The following is a 23,404-nucleotide window of genomic DNA, read 5'->3' as shown; positions in this document are numbered from 1 at the left end:
CTCAGAAGACTGAAGAGAGACCATCTACAGTGCACAATAAACTTGAAACAGGCTGAGCAGAGCTGGTCACTCAGGGTGAAGAGTGTGGCAACAGTCCAGCAGTGTTCAGAAATTGCAAATTAATTTTGTACAGCTTAAAAGTTTCCACAGGATTTACGTTACATAGCATAATAAGCAAGACATTCTGAAGAAAGGTTTAAGGTATACTAACAAACCGGTCAGTAGACACAAACAGATGCTGTTGGTAATGTGCATGATAATCAGTGGGAACACAGCTAAGGCAAATTTGCGAGCAGTTACACAAGTTTTTTTTGTTGGAGTATTTAAACCTGAGCAGGGTATTTGCAAATCCACTGCATTGTACTGAAAGAGTGGTAATTTCCTTCTGTATCCAGAAAGACTGACGTATATGGAGAAATGGCTGTTTAGAGAGCATGATTAGAAGGTTTTTAAAGAAGCAGTAAATAAGTCAGTATACAGTACATGGAATGCTTTACTGGACATGTTAACAGGTATTAATGATCTGAAATCAGGCAAGACCCTCCGGCAAAAGGAAATGCTGTCCAGAAATACAGTATCTCAAGATGAAGAGATGAATCAATGCTCAAGGACTTTAAAGTTGTGAGTTTTAATATGCATGGAAAACTAAGTAATAGCATGCGATGTGTATGGTGCAGCCGTTTGTAAAAGATGTAATCTATAAAACATTTCAAGGAAAAGAGCATCCAAAGACTGTGCACAACAGTACATGACGTTGCATTTTACTACACTGCCAAGAAAGCCAAATGCTGTAACTTGTGTGCAGCGTTCATTCCAATTTCTATCCAACACTGCACCTGGTGCATTTTATTTTATTGTGCACTTATGAAATATAACTATATCAGTCTCCTAGTTACATTCCAATGAGACAGTCCTGATTTATCAACCAAAGATCTTCTTATTTTCTCCTGACAGCAACCACTCTTCTTCCAGACACGTATCCATCCATCCAACAATACAGCCTTTCCTCATTACATCCATCATTGCTCCTTCACATACCAAACTTCCTCATCCAGACTTACCCCTCCACCACTTCACACACAATCTGCACATTCAATGTTGAAATGCTTCCAAACTCTTCCAGTACAAAGAAAAGATCTGCAGATGCCCTGCAGCGTCTGTAAAACCAGACTCCACCCATGTTCTCGGTGCAGCTCCACCCCCTTCTTCACAGCTATCCCCGCTCCCCTCCCCAACTATAGAGAAATCATTTCTTTTAAGCTCTCCTCCACTAATCATTGGCATAGCGAAAAACCCATTTCACTGAGCCACTGCTTCTCCCCTTGCAGTGTCTGCAGAGCACTCGCCATTTTCCCTCTGTCCTGTTAACTACTCACACCATCTCCAACATGCTGCTCCTCTCATCTCACCAATTTCCCTTCTAGCTTTGATTCTCTTCTCACAATCTGCATCGCACTTCCCCTTTCCTTCGAGACTGTGAAAGACTTACATTTTCCTTGTTTTCAGTCTCCTTGTTTCCTTTTCCTGGTTTCTTGGTCCTTGGAGTGCTGGAGAAAAGTTGAGGCTGAAGTGGAAAGCAAGAAGAGACAATGCAAATAATATGCTCAAGCAACAATTGTAAGGATACATGCTTAACACGCCTGGGCTGCTTATGAATTGGAATGGCACCCTCAACATTTCTGAACTGCAGGCGATCTCCTGTCACAAGCTGGAATCATCATGGATGTGCCATGCACAACAGGAGCAACGCCACTGCTGCTGGGACATTGTTTTTCCCTGATAGACACCTCCCCACTATCTCTGAAGAGTGGCGGTTGAGGTAAAACTTACCAAAACACAGCTTCGACTTCCTGGATCAGACTTTCTGAAAAAAAGAATAAAAATAAAAAGGTGAGAGCAGATAGAGAAGAAGCTGTACAACAACTCACTCACCTAGATATTTGAGGAAAGGGTGGGTTGTTGCCTCTCCACTATCTGAAAGGACAGTTTTCCCTTTAAGAAGAAATTCTCATTAACAGAGACAGCAAAGATGCACTCTGTCCATTGAAGAGTAAACACCAGTCAGAGCCCTGCCAAATAGCAGAACAAATTACTTCTACAGTATCACAATACTTAAATGTGCCAATTCAAGCTCTGCCTCTTGGTGGGTGGGGGGTTTTGCACAGTTTAGTCAGAGTCTGCAAACTGCACCAGACAAAAGCTGGAATCCACCCCACCCTTTATTCCCATTTATTTTTTAATAGCAAAAACCCTGCAGCTTGTTACCTTTGCGCCCACTACAAGTACGAGGCTGAAGTGGAGGATTTCAGACAGTACCAGAGAGTAGCTAATTCCTTATTGTCTGGTTCATGAAGACATCTCCCAGCCTCAATCAGCATTTTTCATATTCTCTCGCTTTCTTCAGTTTGTAGCCCACATTTTGCTTTTGAGTCTTTTCCCTTTGCTGGTTTCCCATGCTTCCGATTTTTAAATTCCTGCATTTTTTTTTATTTCTGGTTATTGCCTCACCACCCATCAACCTTATTTTTGCTACTCTTTACTTTCTGTATATTGATTTACTTTGCAGCATCTTGTTTAATCTGTAGTCAAAGAATCTTGCTTGATTCAGTTACCTCATTCTCTCCAGCTTGTCCTGTGAAATGCAGTCTCAAGGTTTACCCTGCTGCTTTCTCTGTTCTTGGGCTTGTGCCCCATATCAAAGAATAATCACCTTATGTGCTCCCTCATAGCTTTTGCTATGCCCACTAATCACATTTATTCTGTGTTTTCTATGTGACATCCTACTTCTCCTGTATGTTAAAAGCATCTAAAACACAAACAAAATCACTATGTTTAAACTCCTAAATGCACAGAAAGATCCTCGTCGGATTTGAGTCCAAATGGGATTTTGGTGTTAGAGTATTCTATATCTAGATTCAAGCTGGCGCAGTCTTCACTCCAGATTACCACTCCTTCTGTTTTTAAGTACCTGGTCAATTACACAATAGGTTAGATCCTGAATGTTGCCATTGTGTGCCTCACCTATGTGTCTTGCTACCAGGTAGCTTTTGTCTTTATTTGTGACAGCCCTCATATGTTGGAGTATTCAAACATATGCCATATGGATTGTACTGCCTAAGTATGCTCTGACACGAACATCGAAGCATGTAGACTACAAAGTCACTCCTGCAGGTCAGATTGTTTCAGATGATCCAAGGGCTTTTAAATAGTGGGGAACTAATCTGCCTTGTATTCTGTCCTATCGGGCAGGCTTTGAATTGTGTGCATTTGTGAAATCCTGCACTCGCCCGCTACCATCCTTCTGCTTTTAACTCTGGGCTACTATTTACCAGGTCCTGTCACATCGACCGTGCTTTTCTGAATGCGACTAGAGGTCTCCGAGACACCACTTCTCTCATTATAGGATCATTCCTTACCAAGTACTAATGCCTATTCAGGCAGTCTCTCACCTTGCTCTGATAGGCATTGTAGGTGGTAATCATTTTTGTTTTGTCTTTTTTCTCCCTTGTTTTCCTCTCTTTTGTATTTGGATACAACAGACCGGATCTATCCAATGTATTTACTTTGGCGACCACTTGCCCTAATACTGAGGGTTGATATCCTCTCTGAATGAATCTTTTGTTTAATTCCTCTGAGCTAGTTTCAGGGCACTTGTCTCACTACAATTTCTTTTAATTCTTAAATACTCACCATAAGGGATGCTATTCTTCAGTTTTTGAGGGTGATGGTTTTTGGCGTGTTGGATGGTATTAACAGCATTGGGTTTCCTATAGGCACGTGTGTAAAGTGTTGTTCTCCACACAGAACAGAGACCATGCACTATATGCACTTACAACATGGACACAGTGAAGGAACTATGTGGATGAATGTTTGGTGGCAGCAAACAGGTTAGGGATAACCAAAAGGGTGCATAATGTACAAACCACTTGACATAAATGGTTCTTTCCTTCAGGAAACAGGGTGGTGTGACGTATAGAGCACTAGCTGAAACGCCTTTAAATACCCCTTGTCTAGTGGAATCCCGTGGGTATAGTCTGTTGGGATATGAATCATTGATTTATAAGCACTGGTGTCTGATTATATCAAGGCTAAAAACACAGTTAATGGACAGAATGTAGAACAATGTCATACATTCACCCCAGTACAAGGATCTGGGCTAAATCCATCGTTTTTTGCACTCCACACCACCCTGGGTTAGACACTGGCTATATGCAAATCAGCTCTGACCCTGTGCCTCATGGGAACAGTCCAGTCCGAACTACCAAGCCATGTCTTTCCCAGACCGGAATCAAGCATCCAAGGACCAGAAGATAGCCAGAAACCGTGAGTTCCAGGCTCTCCACACCACTGGAGTCAAGCTATCCAGGCTGATGAAGGCTGATAGCCAGAAACCGGTCTTTGGATGCTTGATTGGATGTGGATGTGGACCTTGACTGGATAGATGGTGCTGCCTAGGTATCTTAAACCGCAAAGAGACAAAGAATACACTGAATATGTGGTATAGCAAGTTATGAATTTTGTTATGCATCTTCGCTTTTTAATATCGAAAATGTCATAACTTAAAATGTTCTTCTATTTGTTACTAGCTTTACACTTTCCACATGTAAAGAAGCCTCATCTCCTTGAGTGCCCCTCTTTTGTGTGGCCTTACCCTGATGACTATGGACAAGCATATCTCTTATAGATATAGCTCTTCTAAATGTCACCAAGAGAAAGCTTGATGTGTCATTGCAAATGACAGTATCCGTTTTCAGGATATGCCAGAATGTGGTGATCATTCTGAATTTTCCTTCTTGTTTATCATTTTTCTGATTTTCATTTATTTTTTCACAGACTAATTTGTGTCTCGGAATAGCCCTGACCTGGTTTAGTGTTCTTTCTAGAAGGAGGGTGTCATATCCTCTTTTGATTAATCTGATAATGCATTCCTTTGCTGCAACTTCAAAATCACAATTTCTTGAGCTATTTCTTTTAAGCCTCAAGAGTTCACCATACGGGATGCTTTGCACTAATTTTGATGGATGACTACTAGAGGCGTGAAGTGTTGCATTGCCTGAAGTGGGTTTTCTAGATTGTGCTGTGTTCACTTTCCAGTCTGCTATGAATACCCTCAGGTGGATGTAGTTCACTACGACTGAACTAACCTCCCCTGAGAAATGTAAATTCAAAGTATTATCATTTCAAATGTTCATGTATTCATAGGCGGATGCCGTGGTGTCCTTCCAAACTAAAAATAGGTCATGTATATACCTGCGCCAGGACACAACTTCTCCCAAACCCTTCTCCCCTTGGTAAGACCAGGGCACCTGCTATTCCCACCAGCCTGCTATCTTTGAGTCGATACACGGCATAATAACTGTCTCAAATGAACAACTACTTCGTACATATACGGCGAGAATGAATAAAAAGTTTATGCAACAAAATCATTGTTTGAAAATGCTTCTGATACATATGATTGGATTTTATATTGATGACATGAGGCAAGTGCAATATTATTATGATGTTTAGATATGTTAAGATGGCGCTGAATGAATTGAATCAAATTTGGTCCTCTCTCTGTCAATATGTTTACATTGGTCTTTTAAAAATATCTGTGTCAGTAACACCGACGAAGACACAACACCGAAACGTGTCTGTTTGTTGCTTTGAGGAAATAAACTTTTCACAACTACCCCGTGAGTGCTGTCTTCTGTTCACTGTAAGGGGAATAGTGGACCTTTGATATTAAAAATATATATATATAATATATATATTTTTTTTTTGTGGGGGTTAGGGGCTTGAATTAAAAAGAATCACGACGATATCGCTGTGCTGGTCATTTTTCTAGCCTAATTGGAGTGGATTGTGCGATTGATATATATATATATATATATATATATATATATATATATATATATATCAATCAATTGCAGGGTGCACAAAGTGAAGGAGTCCATACCCGGAGAAGTTTAAAATTTATCTTTCCTGCCAGCAAGAAGTCTCTGCATCCCATCCATTTCGAATAAGCGCCGGACGCGTTTCAAGACAAACGTCTCTTCATCAGCGGCATGGAGGTTTGAAGCTGCTTACACGTTTACTCACTCGCACCTGAATTAAATGCTCACCGCTATGGGCGTGGCGTGTTGCAGAGCCCACTGGCTCTTGTAGTGCGCTGTGACTCTTACCCGTGTGGGCGTGTAAGTAGTTCCAATTGTAAACACAGTAAAATCCCAGTGGATGGAAGGGGGTAACTGCCGATACCTCTTGCCCTGCTTTGCGGTCGATATCCTGGTGAGCGGCTGTCGTCCCGCACCGCTAACCACTCACTCTCCGCTCCTGTTAACCCCAGTGCTGCCAGCATCAGGACAGGACCCACAGTTAGGTGGTGAGCCTCCTTCGCGACCGTGGCCAGCCGCTCCATAACAATCAATTGCAGGGTGCACAAAGTGTTGGCATGCGTGGCGTGCAGCAGTGCGTGGCGTGCAGCAGTGCGTGGCGTGCAACAGTGCGTGGCGTGCAACAGTGCGTGGCGTGCAACAGTGCGTGGCGTGCAACAGTGCGAGGCGTGCAACAGTGCGAGGCGTGCAACAGTGCGAGGCGTGCAACAGTGCGAGGCGTGCAACAGTGCGAGGCGTGCAACAGTGCGAGGCGTGCAACAGTGCGAGGCGTGCAACAGTGCGAGGCGTGCAACAGTGCGAGGCGTGCAACAGTGCGAGGCGTGCAACAGTGCGAGGCGTGCAACAGTGCGAGGCGTGCAACAGTGCGAGGCGTGCAGCAGTGCGAGGCGTGCAGCAGTGTGAGGCGTGCAGCAGTGTGAGGCGTGCAGCAGTGTGAGGCGTGCAGCAGTGTGTGGCGTGCAGCAGTGCGAGGCGTGCAGCAGTGCGAAGCGTGCAGCAGTGCCAGGCGTGCAGCAGTGCGTGGCGTGCAGCAGTGTGTGGCGTGCAGCAGTGTGTGGCGTGCAGCAGTGTGTGGCGTGCAGCAGTGCCAGGCGTGCAGCAGTGAGGCGTGCAGCAGTGAGGCGTGCAGCAGTGAGGCGTGCAGCAGTGAGGCGTGTAGCAGTGCGAGGCGTGTAGCAGTGCGAGGCGTGCAGCAGGGTGAGGCGTGCAGCAGTATGTGGCGTGCAGCAGTGTGAGGCGTGAAGAATAATGCGGGCTAACAAATGCGGGGAAGCTAGACTAAATCAAAACCCAAAACATTGCCTCACGCCAAAAGCAAATCTGTTACTGCAGGCTATGGGGGGAGGGGGCTGTAGACTAAATAAAGGTGACTTCATACATTATAGGAATGCTTGCATGTTGATTAAAGCCCAGGCCATAGTTGAAGAAGCAGCACAGACGTGCTACGTTTATAGGAGGAGTGGTTCTGCCTTTTGTTGTTTATTTTGAAATGTAAGTAAAACCAAAGCCAAATTTGTGTTAGCAAATAGAAGGGGGCTGTAAGAATACGCGTAGTGATGGTGAAAGGGCGTGCCTAGCTGTAGCTTGCAAGCGCATGGGTGGCGCCGTTGAGAAGAATGACTCTACTTGTGACTGTGCGAAGGTGGCAAAAAGTAATTAGATTGAATCTTCTTCTTGTGCGTGTACGAAGAAAGCAAGAGTCAAACTGATGGCAGACCGATGATGCCATTGATGAGAAGGCTGCTTCCCCGCTTTGTAAAAAACACGCAGCATATGTCGCCCGGAGCTAAAAAGAAAACAAGCTCTCGGCATTGCGAGGCGGGGGGGGGGGGGGGGAGCGGCGTTCCTTTGAAGTCAGAAGGGTGGGAGGGAACGAGCATATGGGGTGTGATCGATAACGAAAGTAAGAGGGGGAGCAGGAAGTGAAGCCGAGCGCACGCTGGCGAAGCTTTGCGCTTGAATGCCTCACATACACTGGCCATAATCCGCATTCCAAAGCCCTCTTGGTGGGATTTGCTGGTGCCCTTCTATATTTCTCGCCAGCAATGCGCAAGCGCATTGGCAGGAGAGACCTAAAAAGGATCACTGGAACGGTTTTACTGTAATCAAAGAACTGTATAAAAATCCATGGGCGATCGAGTAAGTTGAGACAGTCCTCAGACCTTGTGCCTGTAACTGTTGTCCCGGCTGCAATGTTTAATTAAACTGTTCCCATTTTGCCAAATCCCCCATGTCTCTTAATTCTTCGAGGAATTTCATGTTTATGTATAATATTAAATACAATTAATTCAGCTATATTTTGATTAAAATTATTGTTACATTCGTTTTTGAATGCAAAAAAGTATTACAATATTTTATAAATCAATAATAAATGTGTAATAGTTTTACATTAAATATATTTTATTCATATTTTTTACTTAAAAATAATTTAACTGAACATTATTTCCTATGGAGTTTTATTTTAATTCCATACCTCCATTATACCTCCATTATTTTGAGTTGACAGATGTTGCAGTACCAGTGGTTGGTCATGAGTGGTGCCAGACTTACTACTGTTTTTCTAGCCGGAGCATATTTGGATTTTTTTAATAGCTAAAAGTAGTAACTTACTCAAGAGTAAATTTCTCAAAAAGTGCAAGTTACATTTTTGAATAAGGAAAGAGAAATAAAAGCATTAAATTGGTGGTATGATTTCACAATTAGGAAAGAGATCATGTACTGAAAATGTGTAAACAGCCCCTTGAGAAGAGAATATTCCTATTGTGCCCATTAAAGAAACAACACCTTAAAATCTATTATGGAAATATGGACATACCTGTACTATGTTCTACAAGTAGCTGTGAGCTTGTGAATGATTTTGTACCTCTGTTACATATTTAACACCAGTCACATTATTCTTATTGCCTTTATTTCTTATTATGTGCGCTTCTTTCTATATGTATATATAAAACGGGGGTATGGAGTTTTTATATTTTCCATAAAGTAATTTTTGCTTTCTATATTTTCTAAAGACCCTCAGTCACCTAGAACATATGTTTAATATTATATGTTTAAGAAAAATAAACAATTGTTTGATATAGCTAATACTGGAAGAGAAAGGGGGATATAGTGCTAAAAGTTTCTTGCATTCCATTGTTTAATTACCAATCCGGGCTCTAATGGCAAAATGAAGACTGCAGCAAAGGAAGGGTACCCAGAAAGCCACAAAGGTAATCATGTGGAATACTACAGTGAGATGCATTCCCAAGGTCTAAGTAAAACAGATAAGAACAATTGTTACTTACCTGTAAACAGGTGGTTCTCCAGTATTGGTGTCTTTCATAGATTCACATGCTTGAATATTCCCCGTCGTCGAAGTGTGAGTCCCACGGTAAATAAAATAGCAATAACATACCAATAACATATGTATGTAAATACATAACACATGAAATAATACTAGAAAATACATAATAAATACTCAAAAACAATTCCTACATAGGAATACATGATCGAGAGAGAAAACACTTGTAACATATTCCTGTCATTATGTTAATCCAAACTACAGCCAATCAGGCGCCAGCACCCTTCCAGAACCTTCTCCTCAGAGCTCAGACCCTCAGATTTTCGTAGCACAAGAGTGACAAAAGAGTCGGTGAGGAGAAGCGAGCCTCTGAGGGGAGGAGGGTGGGTCGCATGTGAATTTATGAAAGACACCAATACTGGAGAACCACCTGTTTACAGGTACGTAACAATTGTTCTTCTCCAGTATTAGGGTGTCTTTCATAGGTTCATCATGCTTGAATAGAATAGAGAGCAGTAACATCCAAAAAGGTCTGATTGCTATGCAACAGCATGGAGAAACCAAAGAGACAATAATAATACAGTCATGTAAGTACTGATAGCAATCATATAAAACCACAGTGGAGGAGGGAAGACAGAGGCTCACCTTAGTTAAAAAGATGACGAAGTACTGCCTGTCCCACTGCTGTATCCGCCTCGTTGATGGCATCCAAGCAGTAGTGCTTCGTGAACGTGTGCCTGTTGGACCACGTGGCTGCTCGGCAGATCGGATGAAGCAGTACCAGCAAACAGGGCGGTAGAGGATGACATCGCTCTGGTGGAATGAGCCCTCACTGAAGATTGTAGAGGCTTGCCGGCCTGCTGATGGCAGAAGACAATGGCTGAAGAAATCCAACGTGCAATAGTTGGCTTGGTAACAGGACGCCCTTTACGCATGCGTCCATAGGCAATAAACAGTTGATCGGACCTGCGAAAAGGGGCTGTCCTGCTGATGTAAAATTTAAGGCATCGTTTGATGTCCAAAGAGTGCAATCCCTGCTCTGCCGGAGATTGAGGATCGGCAAAGAAAGTATTTAAGAAAACAGGTTCATTTAGATGGAAATCCGTAGGCACCTTCGGCAGGAAAGTTTGGTTGGTGCGAAGCACCACACAGTCAGGTTTGAACTGGAGAAAAGGAGGTTTAACAGGGAAAGCATGAAGATCACTCACGCGACGAGATGAAGTCAGAGCAAGGAGAAGGGCTACCTTCCAGGTCAGAAACTTTAAGTCCGCCCTATGGATAGGCTCGAATGGCGCCTTCATTAATTGGGCTATGACGACATTGAGGTGCCAAGTGGGAGGAGGATGCCGAAGAGGTGGGAACTTCCGGAACAGTCCTTTGAAAAACTGACGAATAACTCTGGAAGAACAGAGAGAGGAGGAGCCATCCTGCCGGAAACGAGAGATTGCCGCCAAGAAAACTCTCAAAGTAGCATGGGAAAGGCCGGATTGAGCCAGGTCCAAAAAGAACGGAGGTAGCTGCTCCGGAGTGGAATGGATAGGATGGATATTCGTAGCCACGCACCAATGGCAGAACCTCTTCCATTTGAGCTTGTAAGTCTTAATGGTAGACGGAGCTCTGGCCTGAGTGAGAATGTCTCTGCATTCCGGCTGGATATTTAAACGCGCAAATTCAAGGTGTTCAGGTGCCAGGCCGACAATTGAAGAGAGGGGTTCGGATGGCAAATTTGACCATTGTCCATCGTGAGGAGGTCCGGTCGAGGATGAAGGAGGATGGGTTGCACTGGGACAGAAGGAGCAACTCTGAGTACCACGCCTGTCGGGGCCATCGGGGGGCGATCAGGAGAATGGCCGCATCTTCCACAGCACACGAGGCACCAACGGGATCGGAGAAAAAGCGTAGGCGAATAGATCGCACCAGTTCATCAAAAGGGCAATCCCGCACGACCCGTGGTGGGGATGCCAACTTGCATAAGATGGGCATTTCCGGTTCACCGGTGTTGCAAAAAGATCCAGAGACGGATGACCCCGTCGTTGAAAAACGAGGTCGAGAGTTGGTTGATGCAACTCCCACTCGTGGGTCGATGACGTGGACCTGCTGAGGGAATCCGCTAGGATGTTGGAGACGCCCGGCAGATGCACCGCCGCCAGGGTAACTTGATGACGGATTGCTCAATCCCAGATCGACTGAGCCAGCCGAGACAAGAGTGGAGACCTGGTTCCGCCCTGCTTGTTGACATAGTGCATACTGGTGGTATTGTCCGTCTGAATGAGCACTGATTCCCCTTGAATCACAGGAAGGAACGACTTGAGCGCCAGAACAATTGCCATCAACTCCAGCCTGTTGATGTGCCAGGAACGTTGAAGCAGAGACCATTTGCCTTTGATGGAGAGGCCTTGAAGGTGAGCACCCCAACCTTCTAATGAGGTGTCTGTCGGGAGCGTGAGTTCTGGCGTGGTGGAGAGGAAAGAAGTTCCTGTCGCAAGGTTGGACGGTTGCGCCCACCATTGGAGAGCTGATCTCATGCGAGCGGTGACACTCACTAGGTCGATGAAAGAACCGGAGACCTGACCCCACTGGACGTCCAATTCCTCCTGAATGGGGCGAGTCCGTAGTCTGCAATTTGGGATCAGCGCAATACAAGACGATGCCATCCCCAGGAATGACTTTAAGATCCGGACAGAAACAGACAGTTTAGCCCGAATCAGAGACACCAAGCGAAGGATCTTTTGTTGACGTTCTTGGGACACGAATGCCTTTGAAAGCATGGTGTCCAATGTTGCTCCCAGAAAATTCCTGCTCTGAGCTGGTTTGACCGGAGACTTGTCGGCATAGATGGCTAGGCCGAGAGAACGAAACACGTCCTGACAAAGAAGAGTGTGTTGAAGCAGCTGTTTGCGAGACTGATTTGAGGAGGCAGACGTCTAGATATGGACACCTCGGAGACGCAGGTAAGCCACTACTGGAGCCAATACTTTTGTGAAGACACGAGGGGCGGACCGGAGGCCGAAGGGCAACACCTTGAACTGGAAGTCTCTCCGTCCCACCCGGAAGTGCAAGTACTTCCGTTGTTTTTGATGAATTGGAACATAGAAGTAAGCATCCTGAAGGTCGATGGTGGTCATGAAGTCGCCCATGGAGAGAAGACGCAGGATCTCTACTTGTGTAAGCATGCGGAAGGATTGGCTCTTGAGGTACCTGTTGAGCGCTCGCAAATCCAGAATCAGTCGCCAATCTCCCGTCTTCTTGAGTATTAGGAAGAAACGGGAATAGAAACGCTTTCCTCTCTGAGACTTGGGAACCACTTTGACAGCATCTTTCTGAATTAGAAGACTAACTTGATGGAAAAGCTCCTTGAGGTGGGGAGGAGGCGGGCCAGACGGTGGAGTGGGAGGAGGAATCTTGATGAACTCTAGAGCATGGCCCTTTGCCACAATGTCCAGAACCCAGCAGTCCGAGGTGATGGAGGACCACTGAGAAAAGAACAGAGAGATTCGACCTCCAACACTGGGGGCGATACACAAGTCATTGACGGTTGGGAGTGGATCCTCTATACGAGGATTTTCCCCTATAGGATTTGGACGACTGCTGTCGGGAGGACTGCGGTTGGTTGGAAGAGTAACATTGGTTACCTTGATGGTAGGAGCGATATTGATTGTTTCCTCCACGAAAAGTTGAAGAGGTGCCGAGTCCGCGTGCACCCCGAAATGGCTGCTTCCGAAACTGTAAAGTCCCCAATGAGCGAGCAGTATCAGTGTCCTTTTTAATGGATTGCAAAGCCTCATCTATGTGCGCTCCAAAAATCGACTCACGGTCGTACGGCATATCCAGGATCTTGGATTGGACTTCTTGCGGAAAGAGGTGGACCGTAACCAACCCTGCCTCCGCAAGACCGCTGCCCCAGCAAGCTGACAAAAGCAGTGCACTCAATGTCAACTGCGCAATCAATGATTTCCTCCGATGTCCTCTCTCCGTCCTGCAGAATCTTTAAAGCTTCAGCCTTGGAAGCGTCAACGATGAGGTTCACCAGGGCAGACAAGTCCGACCACATCTGGCGGACGTAGCGGCCTAAGATGGCTAAAGCATTAGCCACCCTCACCGTAGTGGATGCCATAGTGGAGAACTTGTGTCGAATAGCGTCCAGGCGACGACCCTCCGTATCTGGAGGAGCCGAAATTGGAGATGCCGGATTACGGGAACGACGTTGTGCAGCTTGAGTGACCACTGAGTCAGGCCTTTGATGAGCGACAAGGCACGCTGGAGATCCTAAAGGCGCCTTGTATTTTTTCTCAAGGCGAGGTATTTGAGCTGGCAGTGAATTTGAGTGTTTGCATGAGCTTCACCCCTTCAGTCCATATAAAGTCTATGATGGGTATAGTGTGGACTTGCTTGAATGGTTGATTTTTAAAATCATAGAGGAAACAGTCCTCATCCCTCAGGACTCTAGGCACTTGAAGCGCTGGGCCGCTCTATCCATCAGCTGATGGAAACTTGCAATGTCCACTGGAGGCGAATCCCCAGGCTCTACCAGAGGAGGGGAAGGCATCTGGACTTGGTAGTCGTCCCACACAGCCATGTGGGTGGCGGCGTCATCATCATTGTGGACTTCTCCATCTTCCCGTTCCGGAATGACGTCATCATCATCAACTGGGTACACCGTAGTGTGCATCTTCACTGACGTCTGAACCTGTGGTGAAGGTGTCAGCGGCAAAAGTGGCGGAACAGGGACAGGAGTCGCCGCAGGCACATGAGGCATAGGCGTACCCTGCGGAGAAGGCGGGAAGCGCCGGTTGTAGTCATCCAACATATGTTGGAGATTTGAGATGAGCGACAAAGGCAGCGTCGCACAGAGTGTTCTTCTGCCTGAGAATACTGGTCATCGTCAACATCATCACCATAATCCTGGCACTTAATAATCAAATCCGAAGGACTGCGTGCTACTCTGAAGGAATCACCCACATCCTTGTCAGAGTCAGAATCTGGCTCAGAGCCTGTGGCGAACATGGGCGAGGGAGGCTGCGTATCCGGAATGGATAGTTGGTCAACTGGCCGTTGACGACGATGGTGCAAGGGGTCGGCGGTGGAAGAGCCAGACCCGGTGGAAGACAAGGGCACCAAAGCTAATGAGGCAAACGATGACGGAACCATCGTAGACTAAGGTCGTGAAGCCACCGCCGACGGAGCCGTCGTCGACAGGACCAACGAAGATTTCTTGTGAACCTTCGTCGATGATGACTTTGCTGACGACGAAGCAGATTTCTTCGTCAACGACGAAGCAATAGGTATCGTCGACGAGACAGTCTTGAAGCTAAGTGATACCTTAGTCGACACGGAAGACGTCTAAGTAGCCATCGACGACGATCCGGAAGCTGATGCCGTCGTCGACGATCCGGAGACGGCTGATCTCGTCGTCGGGACGATCGTCGACACTACCGTTGACGATGAAACATGTTTCAGAGCAGAAACATGATGGGAGGCAGCAGAAGATGCCTTAGAGCAGGTCTCGTGCTCGTAGAGGTAGTAGGAGGTGGTGAAGACACCGCAGGAGCCATAGACATGGAAAGTGTCTTCCTTTTTAGAAATGGTGAAGGCATATCCTGCACACTACTACGCTTGGAGGCTGCTTTAGAAGGTCCAGACTGCAAACTTTCTGCATCTGACAGTGCTGAATCCTTATCCTTAAGAAGCTGGAGCCAAATGAGGAGACGGCCTTCTCAGTCCTTAAGGGTCTTTGAAGAGAAAGTCCTGCAAAACTTGCAGTTACCAAACTCATGGCAGGGATAAAGACAATAAATGCACTTCTTGTGGGGGTCTTCAGAGTAAAGACGCAATTTCCCACAAGAAGAGCAAGGTCTAAATAAAGACTTCTTACTTGAAGACATGCTGAGAAGACTGGAAAAGTTGAAGAAGTTGCGAAAACTGAGCAGAGTTCAGGGAGACTACCTTCACACGAGGTGCGGTAGAAAATCTGAGGGTCTGAGCTCTGAGGAGAAAGTTCTGGAAGGGTGCTGGCGCCTGATTGGCTGTAGTTTGGACTAACAATGACAGGAATATGTTACAAGTGTTTTCTCAATCATGTATTCCTATGTAGGAATTGTTTTTGAGTATTTATTATGTATTTTCTAGTATTATTTCATGTGTTATGTATTTACATACATATGTCATTGGTATGTTATTGCTATTTTATTTACCGTGGGACTCTCACTTCTACGACGGGGAATATTCAAGCATGTGAATCTATGAAAGACACCCTAATACTGGAGAAACGGTTTTATGTTGAGAAAACGGTAATAAAACGTACTACAAAAACACTAACACTAAGTGGGTGTCATCAACACACTGACAGAGGGCACACTCAAAAAAATTATTCACCTGGATACTCATGCATGCAATCCTCTCAACCCTCCCAAAGCAGGTGCAAAACATGCAGAACAAAAGAGGTTACTCACAATGCATCACAAAGGGGATCCCGAGCACTCAGCGACTCCAGTAGCCCTAGAAGCAAAGAGGACAAAAAGACGGTAAGAATGCAGGAGGCGGAGTATAAAAATATATACTGGTGTCAAATCCCTAGGTAGTAGGAGAGTTCACAGACAAGAAGTATTTAAAGTGAACAAACTGTGCGTATATCAAGAGGCCTTTCGGGCACAGAAGTAAATTCAGGTGGTAGGCTACTGTCTGAGGGCACAGAGGACATATTTGAAAGTATAGAGGGAACACAGATGCAGATATGTGGGGGGTTAGGGGCACAGAACATATATTTGGAATGTTCCGTATAGAGGGAACATTCCCAGAGTAATAGGTATAGCTTGAGAACACATTGCTGGGATGACCAGAAAGTACGCCTCCAGAATGCACATAGGGCACATTTTGGGAATTTTTCACAGGGATGGTAGTTCTCTGGGATGCTTCAGTATGCAAACTAGGAAACATGCTCAAATTGAGAAGGAGCAGAGACCCAGTTACAGCCAATCGAAGCACTAGACAGTAGCACAGGGTTAGTTCTCACCAGCTGGTGCTACTGGAGAATCCACAACTCGCAGGAACCCGGCCTCATCAGTGCTGAGATTGGAGAGATTGGAGAGATCCAGGCATCTCTTAGGCGTGTCCCTGTGGAAATAACAAACCTGGGTCACTCACTGTCCCAGTGAACAGAACAAACTATGGTGATCTGCATTACTAAACTGCTTACAGACCTCAAAGGCTGGTCTCATTGCAGAGCTAACAAAGCCGAAACGTACCTAATGTGGACTGCCTATGTATACACACTCAACACTCAACACTTTGTGGCCTTCCTGCCTGAACACACTGAGCACACTTAACATACTCTACATATTTAACAGACCAGGAAAGCAATCAACTAACTCACCCTGCACATCAAAACTGTAACACGTCATCACAGGGAGAAAGTATAAATATCTCAGACCTTGCAAAAAAAGCCCCATTCCCTTTAGTACTCTTCCTGCTGGAAACTCTGCCTATTGCACGCCCCATGAAAGATTTCCCCATCTCTTCCACACAATGTACATCATACGGTATTACCTCTTGCACATTTCGTAGCAGTGCCCAACTCCACAGCCCCTGAAAGACATCTGCACCTCCCTTCCTTAGAACCTGCAATTTGTCTTCTCCCCCTTTCACATGCTGTGGTGTCTGCATGGTTGACACTGGAATATCTTTCCAACAGTGTACATGTATATGGATAAACACAAAGCATGGACAGAAGAGCCTATGTGTACAGATTTCTTGTCAGGAATTAGGAGCAGAGGGGGTGTTTGCCAGCTGACGCCTGCCCCGCTACTAGACGTGTTCTTTCCTTAATTAACTAACTAACCTTATAAATGGTGTCATTACATGAAGGCAATAATTTCTCAAGCCACTGAGAGTGAGCACTTGCAGAGCTGAACTACTGCACCTCACCAACAGCGATTCAATCTGGCACTGTAACGTAACCGGTGTCTGGGTCTCCCTTTCCATCAAAGCTAGAGACCTAATGAAGAGCCATGTGTACAACCTGGTCATTTCATAAAACTAACATAAAACTGATTTTTCTTGCCAAGGTAAGTACATACGAGCCCATATCTAATACTTCAAGAATTTAGGAAACTCAAGGTGGACAGTCCCCACGCAACTCACAGACACAGCACAAGTAGCACGACCCCAGGCGTCTGAATGCAACAGTCGGTAATACGTTATTTACCAAGCGATAGAAGGCATTACCGCTAAACGATTAGGCAAGGAGGTATAGAGGATTGTCTTTTACCATTTACTATCAATTGAACAAGACAATGACCCAGCACAGTGCGCCTATTGATAGGTTACGTTCAAAACTCATCTCACAAAAAAGTTTAGCAAAGGATAAAAATAAGTGAGCCGTAAAGGCCTTTGCTGGGTGGTCGTGCAAGACAATCACATTTGAGAATTTCGCAAGACAGGCTTATTTATCAGTTTATTATGACAGAGAATCAAGAGTAATCAAGCAATTGGTCAGCAAAGAAGAAAATAGACTGGACACAGCAAGGTGACCTTTCGTTCACAAGAGCGTTGGGCAAATTGTCAAGCATGAGGTAGCATTTGTTGTTTTAGCTTCAATGCAAAAATAGGTGCAGATCAGTTAAGGGCCGGGGGCTGTGCGTTCTCTTTAGAAGACCATGAGCCATCAATGAAGACTATGGACTATGGCTTTTTAGGCTGATCAGTGTTTATTTCTATAGTGGACTCTGGGACGAAAAGACAGCCTTTTTTTAGAGCACATATGACAATCACATGTTTAACAAAGTCACCTGACATTATTCTTATGCCATTAGTGAACTGTGGAATATTTAAGAAGTGCTTGTTCCAATATTATATGACTAAACAATGTGTAGTAGCCACACCGTTCCAGGTCAGGAGCCAGAAAGAGGGTTCTGTATACAAAACGAAAACTTCAACCTAGCTTTTTACTTGCAAATCACTGTAGTCAGGTGCGCTGGACCACAAGTGCAATGAGAGCAAAACAGATTTAAAAAACTCAGATACATTAGGTTGTCACACAAAAGCTGTGCCCTTGAGGACATAGAAGATTACCCAAGGTGAATGACTGTGCCGATCATAAATATTGTCCAGTAATCACTAACTGGTGAGGACTTTCAAAAAAGACATTCCAAACTGTAAGTTGGAAGCCACCGTAGGGCCCAGAGGGAGCACCAGAGCCTCAGGGCAGAATTTACATTTAACTCCTAGATGAGTTTAACAGAAATGCTACTTACTCAACATGCACAGTTGGTGCTCAGAATACTAAAAATGTCAGTTTACTCATCCTCAGATTACTAATCTCACATTAACTCTCCAGCAGACTCCTCTCAGGGCACACATTCCATAGCCCATTCCATGCTTCCTTCCAAGAAGCCCCCGCCCCTAAATCCCCTCCATGTTCTCCAGCAATAGGATATTCATACAGAGCAAATTCCTGATACTTACCCATCACCGGTGCTGAGGTTGCTGAAGCCGAAGGCCAGCCTAGTGACCGGCGTCAGTGGGGGCTCAGGGGAGAAGGCCACAGACTTGTCTCGATCCTGCAGCAGTTTCAGGATCAGCCGACAGTTGTTGCGAAAGTTAACAGTGGGAGGCACTTGGTCTGAAGGGGAGAGGTTTGCCGCCATGGCCCTGGAAAGTCAAGAAAATGCATGAAATATAAGTCCCCAACAACACACACAAAATCTGTCAAATATCCTCGCCATGCATGAAACATGTGACAACTACTGCACCCAATGAACAAGGCTCGAAACTACACAAGAGAGCTTCAAAATAGCCAAAGCCATGCACAAGACTGGTAAAATACACACTATACTCAAGACCTGCTGCGAAAACACAGAAGTTTAATGCCACTGAAGTATCGTTATTCCTAGCAGCCAAGATTAGTAAGATCTCATTCTCTGATGTACAATTCTTATCACACACAAGAACCACAAAATGTTAACACTACACGTGAAACATGTGAAATAAATTCAGGCACCATGCACATACATGTGAGATATTTTTACTACATTAGGAACCTGCAAAATGTCACTACCACCACACAACAATAAAAGATTAAAAATTACACAGAAGGGTTGTGAGATATCAAGCACAGGATGATATATTACCATGGCACACAGGAGAGTTCAAGTTATTAATCATAATGACTCTTGCACTGGCAGTTCATGTTCCCACCTTCCTACAACTCACTGACCACCATGACTGCAGTTCGAAGGGTTGAAACATCTTTACACAGCAACAATAAAAGAATATCAGAATGAGCAGCTGTAGGAAAGTATGATTTTCTTTTATGGTTGCCCCCAAATTTTGTCTGGTGCTATGCTGTTTCTGACTAGCCTGGCTGGGAGTTTGCTAATCAAGACCCCAGTCTCTGTGCTTTCTCCCCTAAATTGGTTATGGTAAGTACTTTGGTACATCCTAGATTGGATACTGGTGTACCCTTATAAGTCTCTAGATTATGTAACTGAGGTACCCAGGTCATAGGTACACCTGGGGTCCCCCATAGGCCGAAGCATGTATTATGCCACCCATGGGAGACCGCTCAAACTAACTACAGGCCGGCCATTGCAGCCTGTGTAAACTGTAGCTAGCACCACTTAAAACAGATATAGGTTTCCTTATATCAAAGGTCACTGCACTTAAAACCTATAAGTCACCCCAAAAGCAGGCCTTTCAATACTGAAGGCAGGGCGCTCGCTTTCAAGTGTGAGGGTGGCCCTGCATAGGCAAAACACCCCTACAACCTTGGGAGCCCATTCTCCTGAGTTGCAAGTGCATTCGCCTTTATGATACAGAGTGGCCATGTGTCATTACGCGATGACCATCTCTAAAGTGGCTGTAACAAACCCGGTCATGTTTGGTATCAAACATGTTGGAATCATGTTTGGAGAACAGAGATCAAGGAACTTTAAGTACTGAAGCGAGTAACTTGTACACACTCCTATGACAGACCCACATTCATATTTTAAAGCAGGCTAAATATAGCAGAGATCCACCTATATCAAAACCAAATATTATCGGACCTTCAGAAGAGCTTGTAAATTAAGTATTAGACCGAGAAAGAATGCCAAGAACATAATGTGTGCAAACATCATAATTAACAGCACACAATGGTACTTTACAGATTACTGCAAAAGACAAAGCTGCTTGCCCGCTCAAAGTATGTGAATGGCCTTACAAAGAGGAATTCCATCCAGCCTTCATGGGGCATTCTGGGAGACAGGGAAATCATACAGAAAACCTGCTAGCCAAAAAAGGCCAGTCATAAGTAAATAAGAGACCATTAGAGTTAGGAATATGCACGCTCTAAAGAAATGTTAAAGACCTACCCAGGTTCAAATGAAACATCTCAACACTTAGCTTCCCCTTTGGCAAACTTTTCAGTGCATCCTCCCCACTCCCCCATCTTCAACCTCAGCAAACTAACCTGAGCTTAGGATTCATCCCTGGGCCTTGTCTCTGTGAAGTAGCCCCTGCCAGAAGGAAGACTTCAAGTCATCCCCTAATCTCTCTAGAATTTCATAATCGCAATCTCAACTCCAGAGATTGGTTTGGTTATGAGAGGTGTGGTAAAGCGAATGGTTTTCTGCATCCCACACTCACTACCTCAAACCCATCAGCTAAGTGAATTTACATTCACATTCTTAGCAGTGGAATATTTGTTGGTATAACGCACTGTCTAGTTAGCATAAACACTGCCAGAAAGAAATCACCTTCCCCCATCAATCAACCTTGATATAATTTGCAACCCCCCCCCCCCAAACATCAAATTAAGCTGAATTTTAGCACCCAGTTTTATGTTGGGCTAAACACATACCTAATTCATTCAAAGAGGTTCTGCCAGCTGTGACCAATTCCAGTCAGAGAAACATAACTTTTGATTTAGCTGGCAATTAGCTACATTCTATTCCAATGCCTTGAGTAATAATGTAAAAATTAGCACCAACATCAAAAACCATGCCAACATAAATTGCAGTCAGATCAGTAACTTCTTTGGCAATCAAAATTAATAATATTAAGACAAATTACCAGGACAGAAACACTGTCCACAATAAATACAATACCATTAGTAAATATGTTTCAATCGAACAAGTTACTTACCTTCAGTAACGCATTATCGGTTTAGAGACCATATCTAGCTGCAGATTCCTTACCTTTGAATTCACCAGGCATTAGGCTGGATCAGGAAACTTTTGCGAGAGCAGTACCCTGGTGCGCCGTCGGGCGGCCCTATGACGTCGCTAGCGTTGTTTATGACGTCACGGTCACCAAACTAGGCACCACCAGGCACGCGGATGTCAGTACTTTTCACTTTTCCACAACAGAAGTGCAGAGCCATGAAGTGACTGACTTGAGTGCGTGTCATAACTAGGGCCCTGAAAAAGGAACAACCTTAGCCCTAACAAATGAGTCCACAGAGCGGGGAGGCATGGGTGTGTCTGTAAGGAATCTGCAGCTAGATATTGTCTCTACCAGATAATGCGTTACCGAAGTTGAGTAACTTGTTAATCTGAGAGAGACTTCTAGTTGCAGATTCCTTACCTCTGAATAGATACCCAAGCCATACCAACCTGGAGGTGGGCTGCGGACAGATTGCTTACACAAAGAAGTCCTGAAGGACCAAACTGGCAAAATGCCTGTCCCTGTGGCCCCGACTGTCCAGTCAGTAGTGCTTGACAAAGGTGTGCAAAGATGCCAACATTTCTGCCTGGCTTTTGTCCAAGCCTGGGACACCCAGATCCAACACCATGGTCGCAGCCTTCCCCCCCCACCCCACCCCCCGGTGGAATGAGCTTGTAAGACCTCAAGGAGCTGCTTCCTAGCCAGGGTGTAGCAGATCTTAATGCAGAGAACGAGCCAGCGAGAAATGGTCCATTTCTGCATTGCCTGGCTTTTTTTTTTTAGCTCCCAAGTAGCCCAGAAAGAGTTTGTCATCCTGTGGAAATAGCAGATAATTGCTGTTTGCATAAGCTGAAGCCATGTTTTTTTGTGTTGTGGCATCCATTTTGCTAGCCATATGATTCTTCAGTCTTCACTGTTGCTTGCCTTTCTAGTCTGCTCGAGTCATCAACTGTAGTTAACTCCTTCAGTACTGAGACAGAGCACTGTGTAAACTAAGAAAGGCCTGTAGCTGATAGAATGCACCTGTTTTAGAATGTAACTGTCAGGCTATTTGAACTGATGTAAGCAGTTCTGTCGCCCCTCTCACTTTGCTGACTAAGTGATATTTGTCTGACCATGTTAGTAGGTAGCTATTCCTGTGTATGCCTGCACCTTCTATTTGAGTCTCCATGCTTACTCGGCAACAAAACCAGTACATAAAACCCATGGTTTCTGTATTCCATGGACTACCTCCTACAGTGACTGAGGTTGTTGTATTGATGTAGTCCCACTCCTGAGTGATAAATAAACTTGTTAATTTGATATTTCAGCTTCAGTGCCAATCTCTACTTTGTTAGTCTAAGGACCCGTGGACAGAGAAGGGTGAACCCCTGCACCGGTGGACCCTAAGAAGGCTCATTTCCACAATCCACCCAGAACTCTTGTCTGGTCAAAGTAGAACAACAACGCTGTTTTTGGGTCCAGGCGATGATGCTCCTCTTCCTTATAGGGATGGGGGGGGAGGGGGGATGATGTCACCACTTTTGGCAAGAATGAAGCACCACCTTGTCTCCTATGGTCATCTAAGGAGGCTTCATCACAATGCCTGCAACTCACTCACCCTCCAGGCAGATGTTATCGCCACCAGAAAGGCTGCCTTCATGGTAAGCAGCCAGAGGGGACAATTATGCAATGGCTCGAAAAGAGCATGCATAAGAAATGGGAGAACAAATTAAGGTCCTACTGTGGCAAGACAAAAGGCATGGGTGAAAACATATGTACAAGCCTTTTTAAGAATAGATTTACAATATGAGATTTAAAACAAGGAGGGTTTATCCGGCACAAGCAAGAAAGTGGACAGAGCAGAAAGAGGACCCTTAAGAGTACCCAATGCAGAGCCCTGCTGGGCAAGGGTAAGAATGGAAAGAAGGATAATAAAGAGGCACAAAGAGTGTCAACAGACCTTTCTGTACAATTGTTACAAATTTTTGCCAACAGCAGGCGTATACCGTCTTAGTGGAGGGCCACCTGGCCACCAAAATAACATTACAAACTTCAGGAGGAAGGTCAAAAGCTATCAACTGTCGCCACTCTATCTCATTGCACAGAGGCAGAGAGTTGACAGGTGCGA

The 23,404-nt window shown here is 45.0% G+C and overlaps 1 protein-coding gene across 2 annotated transcripts in view; it reads right to left on the bottom strand.

Annotated features, from left to right (window-relative positions):
* CDC25C (cell division cycle 25C) overlaps positions 1 to 23,404 on the bottom strand; it is a 291,408-nt gene that overhangs the window by 185,363 nt on the left and 82,641 nt on the right. For both annotated transcript variants that reach the window (XM_078652713.1, XM_078652714.1), the window contains 5 exons: positions 18,616 to 18,801; positions 16,166 to 16,266; positions 15,606 to 15,651; positions 1,831 to 1,864; positions 1,490 to 1,564 (listed from right to left, as the gene is read on the bottom strand). In XM_078652713.1, the coding sequence (XP_078508839.1) occupies positions 1,490 to 1,564; positions 1,831 to 1,864; positions 15,606 to 15,651; positions 16,166 to 16,266; positions 18,616 to 18,797 (438 nt within the window). In that variant the 5' untranslated portion in view covers positions 18,798 to 18,801. The remainder of the gene's footprint in view (positions 1 to 1,489; positions 1,565 to 1,830; positions 1,865 to 15,605; positions 15,652 to 16,165; positions 16,267 to 18,615; positions 18,802 to 23,404) is intronic.

Source organism: Lissotriton helveticus, chromosome 7 (genome assembly GCF_964261635.1).
Source record: "Lissotriton helveticus chromosome 7, aLisHel1.1, whole genome shotgun sequence".
In the NCBI taxonomy this organism is placed as follows: domain Eukaryota; kingdom Metazoa; phylum Chordata; class Amphibia; order Caudata; family Salamandridae; genus Lissotriton; species Lissotriton helveticus.
The sequence above is the reverse complement of the archived record's forward strand: the minus strand, read 5'-3'. Positions and strand labels throughout refer to the sequence as shown.